The following is a 9,385-nucleotide window of genomic DNA, read 5'->3' as shown; positions in this document are numbered from 1 at the left end:
TTTTTTTTTTTTTTTTTTTTTTTTTTGGCTTCTCTTTCCTTTAAAACAAAGAACAAAATGACAAATCCAAATTTGAGACATCTGGATGTTTCCCATCAGTGGCTTAAACATCTGTATTTTTTCACTTCTCATCCAGATGTTTTGGTCTTATGTAAACTTAGCTAAAGTGAAGCAGAGTATCAAGCAATCATCTGGGGACTTTGATTAACATGGACAACAAATCTGAATAATCCATGTTCTGAGAGTCCTGGTTTTTGTCTAGCTCAGAACACATTACTAATGAGGTCAAAGTTACTGTAGGTTTGTTCCTTGAATGGGGCCAGTTATCTGTGATCTGTTCCATGGCCACAAAATGCACCTCTAACCTCAGCCAGCTGTCTTGGAAAATGAGTGTCCTTGGTCATACAGGCAGTCACGCAAGAAACCTAATAACCAATCTCTATCACTTGAAAGTAAAATAAAATGTATTTCCTGTGGACAGTAGGTCAGCAGTGACATTTTGTGTAAAATAATAATTGTAACAATGATTCTTACATAGCTCTTACTCTGTGCCAACACTGTTCAAAGCACTTTGCATACATTAACTTACAATGTTCACACTCTTGTGTATTATTGGTATCCGCATTTGACAAATGAAGAAATGGAGGCACAGAAAGGCTAAATAATTTGCCCCACATAAAAATAGATGACATTTTAATATTTTCTGGTATTTTGCTACTCTATCAAGAAAGTTAAGGACTGTCAAGCTATTGGATGTTTAGAAAATGTGTCAGAGGAGGACAGAAACTCAGATATCTCTGCATCCTGAATTCATTGGTGGAATTGCTACTGTGCCCAGTAAAGTAGGTTAATCTAATCCCTATTATTTGACCCAATATGATAATTATAGGCATAAATTACCTTTTGCAAAAAACAAAAAAAGAGAGGCAATGTTTTTATTGGCAATGTCAGCATATAAAGTATGTATTTAGGAAAAATGACTATGTGGTTAGGAGCAATGAACTATGTTGGGTGGCCTCACAGAACTAAATTGTATAAATGCTCTGAAGAAGAATGATTTGTGTGACTGGCAGAATGCTTAGGAAACTTTTATCTCCAACCACAAATTGACTTAGATCCTAAAATGCTAGACCTAGACAGGATGTAGATAGATAATCTAATACACTATTTTCTTTTTAAAATGTTGCAAACAATAAAAAAGTTGCTTGCTGAAAGAAGCAAATGGAAAAAATAAACTCTCATATTTTTTAAGGATTATAGGAATTTAAACTTCACAGTGCTCCCAAATCCACTTGTCCATTTAATTCACAAATGAGATGTGAGCACCTACTCTGTGACCAGGACTATTATGGATGCTTGGACTATAATAAGGAGTAAGATGAGACCACTGATCTTCAGCAACTCTTCATCTATTCTGGCATTTTCTATTTCGGAAAGTGGTGTGCGGTGGCTCAGGCCTGTAATCCCAGCACTTTGGGAGGCCGAGGCCATTGGATCACGAGGTCAAGAGTTCGAGAGCAGCCTCACCAACATGGTGAAACCCCGTCTCTACTAAAAGTACAAAAATTAGCTGAGCGTTGTGGCACACACCTGTAATCCCAGCTACTCAGGAGGCTGAGGCAGGAGAATCACTTGAACCTGGGAGGTGGAGGTTGCAGTGAGCCGAGATCACGCCACTGCACTCCAGCCTGGGCCACAGAGCGAGATTTCATTTCAAAAAAAAAAAAAGGAAAGGCCCTCTTTCCTACAACTTTCCTGCCTAAGTTGTGTTTCATCTTCTGGTGTTCTGGAAAACAATTGCTAAGCATCTTAGTAACAGAGACTATGTTCATCAAATCCTGCATCCTTCCGATTTCTCTCCCTCCTCAGATCTGCCTTTTTCTGAGTATCCAGGTCACCACCCTAGCTCCATCATTTCTCACCTCACACCTGAACTATGATAACAGCATCTTAGCTGGTCTCCCTGCCTCCATTATCTCTCTTTACCTACTTTTTCCTGCATCTGCTATCAGATGAATGCTCCACCACATTTCTCAGCCCTAGTTCTCTCTCTCTCTCTCTCTCTCTCTCTCTCTCTCTCTCTCTCTCTCTCGACAAGGTCTTGCTCTGTTGCACAGGCTGGAGTGCAGTGGCACGGTCTCAGCTCACTGTAACCTCTGCCTCCCAACCTCAAGTAATTCTCCCACTTCTGCCTCCTGGGTAGGTGAGACTACAAGCATGCACCACCACTCTCAGCTAATTTTTTTATTTTTTTGGTGGAGACAGGGTTTTGTCATGTTGCCAGGCTGTTCTCAAACTCCTGGACTCAAGTGATCCACCTGCCTCCCAAAGTGTTGGGATTTCAGGTATGAACCACTGCACCTGGCTCTTATTTCTTATTATGTCCTCACACAGAGTCTGCTCTTGCCAACCAAATGTGCTTGCTATCAGCTAAATAAGACTGACTTATTCTTTGTTGAATCTTCTCATGTGCTATTCTCTGCACTTGAGAAATTCTTATTCTTCACCACTCTTGGATTTATTCCAAACTTTTATCTTGCCACAGTCAGCACTGAATTGCCCCACCTCACTTGTCTGCTCTGCATGTACAATATTAATTTCCTATACTTAAATGTGTTTTATAAATACCCACCTTTCTTCATGTATATGATGTGTACACTACTTGAGCACAGGGACTTCAATGTTTTTAAATGATTTCTATTATACTTTATGCAGTGGCCAGTACACAGTGGGCACTCAATAAATACTTATGATTTACTTTAATACCATTTGGAGAAAATGTTGAGCAAACAGCAGTGAGCATTTGGAAAGACAAGTTATATGAGTGTAGGTGACTTTACAAGTTCTGATCGCACAGTAATTAAATGGACTGCCAAATAAGCTTACATTTCCTGTGGCTGATTCTAGTTCTAAACCAAGACAAGTTTGATGTAAGAGTTTGAAGTGAATGATTATTGTTTATCAAACTACTCCATACATTCATCAGAAAGCCTTAATGCTCAACACTGTGATCTCTATCAGACATAGTAGAACAAAAATGCATGAGTAATAGAGAAATTGGAGCCAGACAATTTTCAACATCAAATTCTGTCCTAGAAAAGAGCAACAACAATTGCAAGTATTCAAACTTAACTGGTCACTATGGAACTATTTTCTGTCTTGAGTCTTGTTTTATCAGCACACTACCTCAACTTGGGAAATGAATATCAGGAGTGTAAAGATTTATATGTGTAATTTTCAGGCTATTTCCCTTGGCCATTACTCAATTTTCTAGAAAATACTTTGTAAAAACCAATCAATTTATTTAAAAACAAAATGTCAAATGGCAGTAAATGCTTTATAGCAGTGGTTTCTTACTCTTGTAAGCCCTTCAAATACTACATGGGTCAAAGACTCTCCTTCTCTTTCCTGCAAGACTTTTTTTTCCTTTTCACACTTACCATTCTCCAAACCTGTTGTGGAAGTTATCCGCAGGATACTACTGATTCCCATGTCCTCTTGGACACCTCTATAAACTTCTCTTTCATAACTGAACTCTGTTTCACTCTCTGATTGCAACATTTCCTCCAAAGACCTACTATGTTAACCATCAATCCTCAGACAAAATATCAACCTCTCACATGATGCTATTTTTGGTTCAAGCCTTACCAGAAACCTGCAACTCTCTTTGTACTTATATTTTTGAGTGAGTGATTGAAAGCGGACCAGATTTGGACTTAATTCAATTAAAGCTTAGAGGCAGTGAGGACAGACATCTTCTTTTCAGGTACCATCCAGCCACTTTTTAGAGTTTCCATAGTTATATTGGAGCCCATAGATTATCAATCCCACCATATTTCATGTTTTGTCTAATTAAACCCATGTACACATTGTCCATATCCTTGAGCATTGTTTGTTCTCATGCAATTTCAATTTCCTATTTATGGTTTTGTACCTTTCTCATTTGTCTCATCATTTCTTATATTTTCTGAATGTTTCACCTTAAAATAATCTGTCTTAAAAAGTATACATTCTTGCATACAATAAAATAACAATAAATTTGTTATCAATATATGATAACTAGTTGTACCAGTGTTTTTCTAGATTTCCAAAATCAATTTCAGTGAAAAATTGAGAAGAAATATTTTTCTCTCTGTGAATGCAACTAGGAAAATACTTCATGTTCTAGACTAAATACCTATTATACCCTTATGGGCTATATATTTTAGAAATCTGAGATGAAAATTAAATTTTGAATTGCCATATAGAAATAAATTTTTATAGATAGTGTACACATTGGTTCCTGAAAATTGTAGAAAAGGTTTCTTGTCAAGTTCCCCAGCACAAGTGTGAATGCTCTGTTTTTGAGTACCTAATAGTAGTGAAAGGACACATTGTGGCCAGCCAACTCAAATTGCTACCCACATTTAATCATTGTAAATAGAGGAAGCAGAGAGACTCATGTTATATTTTCAGAACTTACATGCTCAATACAGAACTATTAATTTAAAAATACCACCAAACATTCTTTTTGAATTAATCTAGATTTCTGTGAAAAATAATATAATAAAAAATACAATTGGTGACTTAAACTTATATTATACGAGTATATGAGTTCATGCAGATTTTTAACTTAGTAAATACACATAGCATTAAAGAACAACCAGAGTAAATACAACTTTATAACACTTGGAAACAGTTCAGAATTGATAAATTTTCATTTTGAAAGACTTATAGATTTTACAGAATGAAATTATCTTTCCCAGTGGAAAAAGTACATCTATAAAACACAGACATGTATTGAACAGGGTTTTTCAAAAGAGCAACTAATTGTCTGCCTGTGAAATGAACATGTATCACTGCTAAGCTTTCACCTACTGTTGGTGCAGAATGCATTTTCTGAATGGCTGGATACAGAAAAGCAACAGAGAAACAAGTAATTTGAACAAAACTCGTAGATCACAGAAATTCAATAATGAAAAAATACTGAAAGAAATAAAGCATATTATCTGGTGTTCTCATACATTTGGGATTCACAATTACAAGGGGTGGGCAAATTATTAATTTTTACACATTGTGTACATTTGTCCTTGTTTTATGTTTGTCCAAGAACATGATTTAAGAACTATTGCAAAATGCCAAAGTTGACCTTGATTAACAAATGACCCTCACAGGCATCTAGGTGGAGAGCACATCTAATTTGATTAATTGGAAAGAACATAAAGTAGTAATCCATAATAAATACTAGAATAGGAGCACATTCCTTACAGCAAATAGGCAATACTTAGATTATTTACAGGGATTTTCTGGCATGGTACAGTCACAGTCACTATGTGAGGATGGAGAAGTTTAGCCTATCAAATATACTCTTCAAAGCACCAGGAGTAGACATACTTGTGCAGGAGCCTTGCACAGATGGCCAAATACTATACATACAGAATAGTCTGTTTTATAACTACATTGCCAGTGAGAAACTCTGCAATTGCTGCTCTACCACTAGTAAACATAAATCATTCAGCACTTCATCTGCGAATATTGTTGCAGTACTTCTTTTCAATTGCTGACACTTGCAGTCAATATGTATTTAAATTCAAACGTCAACGATGTTGAAAAAAAGCAGGAAGATGTCCACATCTTCATATAATACTTACAGCAGGTCAAGGAAAAAATCCAAATGTGAATTTGTTGGCAAACAATGAAATGTGTACTTCAAAGTTGTTTTCAAAGTTGTAAAACTTTTGGAATTAGAAAGCCACAAGGGCTGTTCAAAATCATCCTAAAAGAACACACAGCCTGTCTGTTCATTTGCTTAAATGCACATTGTTTACCTATCTACCAATTTGCCTACAGAAAATGTGATTCCCTAATAAAACTAAAAGCTGTTATTATGAGCTGTTGATTTAGTCTATAGAAAGTGTCCATTATGTTGAAGAAGTTTTAAACATTTCAATCACATTTTTTCTCAACTGATCTTCCTCTACAAACAATCTTCCAACGGGATTGCATCAACATTTCTTTCTTGATAATTCCTGAATTTTCAGAACTCTATAGAAGTTATTTTTCCCCTTAAACTTGGTTCAGAATTTTCAAATTCAATTAAAAATCTTTAAATTTTCTTTATTTCAAATACCGTGTGAATACTGAAATCTTTTTAAATATGGGCAAGACAGCTCACCTACTAAGCATGCAGTCCATGTGCTATCATAAAACCTACTCTAAGACAACAGGATTTTAAAATTTTTGTTTTCAGGAAGAAATCAAAACTATACATTAGAACAAGGCACCATACTACAAAAGCAGGTCCTTCTTTCCCCCCACTATTCTGGAAATGTAAACAAAATATTTAAGTATAAAAGCCATTTTGTAACTTTTCTTCAAACATTTTTTTAACACCTCAACGTTATTAGGTGTACTTTATGCTTGGTATAGCAGAAATTCTCTATGCTCATCTAGCTGTTCAGAGGAATTCCTATTTTTCACTACCAAATATCACTGGTAAAGCTAAGTTCTTTGGAGGATAAAGGCAGCAAAGAACTGTTCCTATGAAATTCCTGGGTATCTTTCAGGGTGTTATTAAGGGGTAGCTGTCCGTTGAGTAGCGTCAGAGGCAGGTTACAATAAGTATGGTGGTTGCCTAAGGAAGGTACTGGCAAGGTCGTGGTTGGTATCTCATGTTTATAACCTCTGCAACAGTGCCTCATTTGCATTGAATCTGAGTGGTGGAATTCAGGAAGACCAGCTTGAGATGACACCAGAGTGGCTGAAGTAGTGGTCATGGCAATAGAGGGCATAGGCTGGAGTTCTCCAAAAAGTCCTTGTTCTGCGGAGTCTAGAACATGGCACTGAGATAGCATTTCTTTTTTCTTGATGGGCATTTCATATACTAAGTGCTTCCAAAACTTAGAATTTAATTTGCTGCTTTTTGGTCCCTTCCACTTGATCAGGGACAGAAGTTTGATGCTGCGTTTTAGTGATTCCACTTCTTGGCAATTCACTTTCCCTTTTAATCCTGTACACTCAATCAAAATCACTTTGATTTCTCCACTGACTAGCATGTTATGGAGTCTGCTTTCCAGTTCAAAAATACTCCATCCCCGTCTGAGAATATAGTCTGGAGTTAGCACGATAATAAGTCTTCTGCTTTGTTCAACATATCTTGTGAGATCTTCCATGTATGCTACAAATCACAGAAAGAGAGAAAGAGTAAAACAAAGACACTGCCAGTCTTTAAAGCACCAGGTTTGCACACTAGTATAGCAAAGATCCAGTCTCTCACTAAAGTCCATCACATTTTCTTTTCTTGTATTGCACATTTCCTTCCCTAAAACTGAAAAATAAACTGCTTATAATCATTATTTTCTTTCCCTTACCATTACTTACAGTGTTTTTTTGGCTAACATAAACTCTGACTTCTTCAGAGCTTATGTGTATTTCAGTGATTTCTATTAATGTATTCATTTAATTAATACATTCTATTAATGTATTCATTTAATTCAAGTCAGGCTTCCAAGTTAGTGAACAACTAAAAGGAGCCGATGAAAAGAGAAATGGAGCCTTTTAATAAATGCAAAGTTACTGTATTTATGGGGTTCGTTTGCTTTTCTTCTCTAATTTTCTTTATTTTTATTACTATTATTTATTGTAATTGACAAATACTAACTGTATGTATGGCCCCTAGTTCTCAACTACTAAACAAGGAGGGGGCTATGTATACTAACTACTTGAGAGATAACTGTGATATAGAGATGGTGGAAAATCTCTTCTAGAATCATAGCTTGTTTCTCCGATTATTTCTGTCATTTGCAAACTTAGGTTCGCCATTATGCCCTTCAAACCCAGAGACAGGGAAGTGGTTTGTGCCCATGACTTTAATTGGAACTAGCTGCTTTTGTTCCAAGGAAGAGTGAAGAGTAGAGTCGGAGGTGGGGGGTGGTGTGAAATGAACAGTGAAGGAGTCTACCAACTGAAAAGTAAGTATTTGCCCTACTTTGTGGAGCAATTCTGAAAGTGAGATGAATATGTTATCTATGGCTTTTACATGGTAGAAAAACACTCAACTAACTCCAGATTTATTTATCACATGAAATAATCCCTTTGGAATCATGCTTCCCAAGTCTTATCTGCCAAAAGGGGAAACACACACATGTTTTAACAAATGGAGACTTAGACACAGGTGCTACACCAGAGAGCTGTCTTTCTGAAGCAGAACACAAGGCCTTGTCTAATGTACAGTGCCCTCTAGCAGAAGCAGTGCTTACAGAAAGAAGCATAGCAACATTTGTCACCACAAATCTGCCCAAGGTTACAGACTGCTTTCAAGGAGTCACATTCAGCACATATCGTGGGGCCACCGAACAGCTCAGTACAAGCAATTTGAAAAGAGAAACTTATTTTACAGATGCGTATTTTACAGATGATCTCTCTTTTCTAAAGTTTTATTTTCACTACTTGGCAGCAAGAAAACTTTTGCAAGTGAAAATGAACAAACTTTCTATATACCCTACAGATAAATAAGAAACTTTTAAGAGTTACACATAGAATTGCCTATTTAACAATTTGTTGTTACTGTTCTTTGGGTTTTGACTTAATACATTTCAGGATCTTTCTCATGCAGTAGTTACAATGACTGTATCTGTCGGGATAAGGCAGTGTCTAAGTAGAGAGGGAACTTTTAAGAATTTTGAGTGCTTTATTTTAGAGATTATGCATTCATGGGAAAAAATAAGCAGTGAAATCTGTAAAAACAAAATGAAACAAAAAAAACCACCACACAAATAGTAACTGGGGAGTTATCACTCTGTAATTATCACTTAGAGAACTGGTGAAATAGAAGGGAAGGAAAGGTAGAAAGTTTCAATAGAGTGGAAAAATATTTTCCCAATGTATCAACAGCTCTGACTCTTCATTTTCTTCCTTTCTTTCTGCTCCCAAAAAGAAAGAAGTTATGTGGGAAGCTTCATCATTAGAAGTTGGATCTGTAAGATACAGTAAAATAAACTATCATGCATTTTTCTCATTATCCTTTTCACCTTTTCTCCAAAACAAAACAGAACAAAACCCAAACCCAGAATCATGATATCAATGCAGGAGTCAATGAAGATACAGTTTTACCAGGTGAATTATGAATTCATAATTAATTTTATAGAATCATTCTTCACAAAATAATTTACCAAGGGGTTACTTTGAGTAGTATTGTTCCTTAATTAATTACAGCTTGTAATTTCATTTTAAAAAATTAAACCTTGTACAAACCTTGTCAGTAGCACTCTGTCACATAAAGTGTACCTCTAGGAACAACAGAATTTGTATGTGTTAGTTTGTAGCCTAAATGTACTTTTCTTTCTTTCTTTTCTTTTCTTTCTTTCTCTCTCTTTCTTTCTTTTCTTTTCTTTCTTTCTTTCTTTCT

At 36.0% G+C, this 9,385-nt stretch overlaps 1 protein-coding gene across 1 annotated transcript in view; it reads right to left on the bottom strand.

Moving 5' to 3' along the window:
* Positions 1–6,458: 6,458 nt before the first annotated feature.
* Positions 6,459–9,385, bottom strand: part of IL1RAPL2 (interleukin 1 receptor accessory protein like 2) — a 53,013-nt gene continuing 50,086 nt past the window's right edge. The window contains 1 exon segment of the mRNA XM_017862680.1: positions 6,459–7,156. Coding sequence (XP_017718169.1) covers positions 6,459–7,156 — 698 coding nt within the window.

This window comes from Rhinopithecus bieti, unplaced genomic scaffold (assembly GCF_001698545.2).
Source record: "Rhinopithecus bieti isolate Rb0 unplaced genomic scaffold, ASM169854v2 scaffold_62808, whole genome shotgun sequence".
Lineage (NCBI taxonomy): Eukaryota > Metazoa > Chordata > Mammalia > Primates > Cercopithecidae > Rhinopithecus > Rhinopithecus bieti.
The sequence above is the reverse complement of the archived record's forward strand: the minus strand, read 5'-3'. Positions and strand labels throughout refer to the sequence as shown.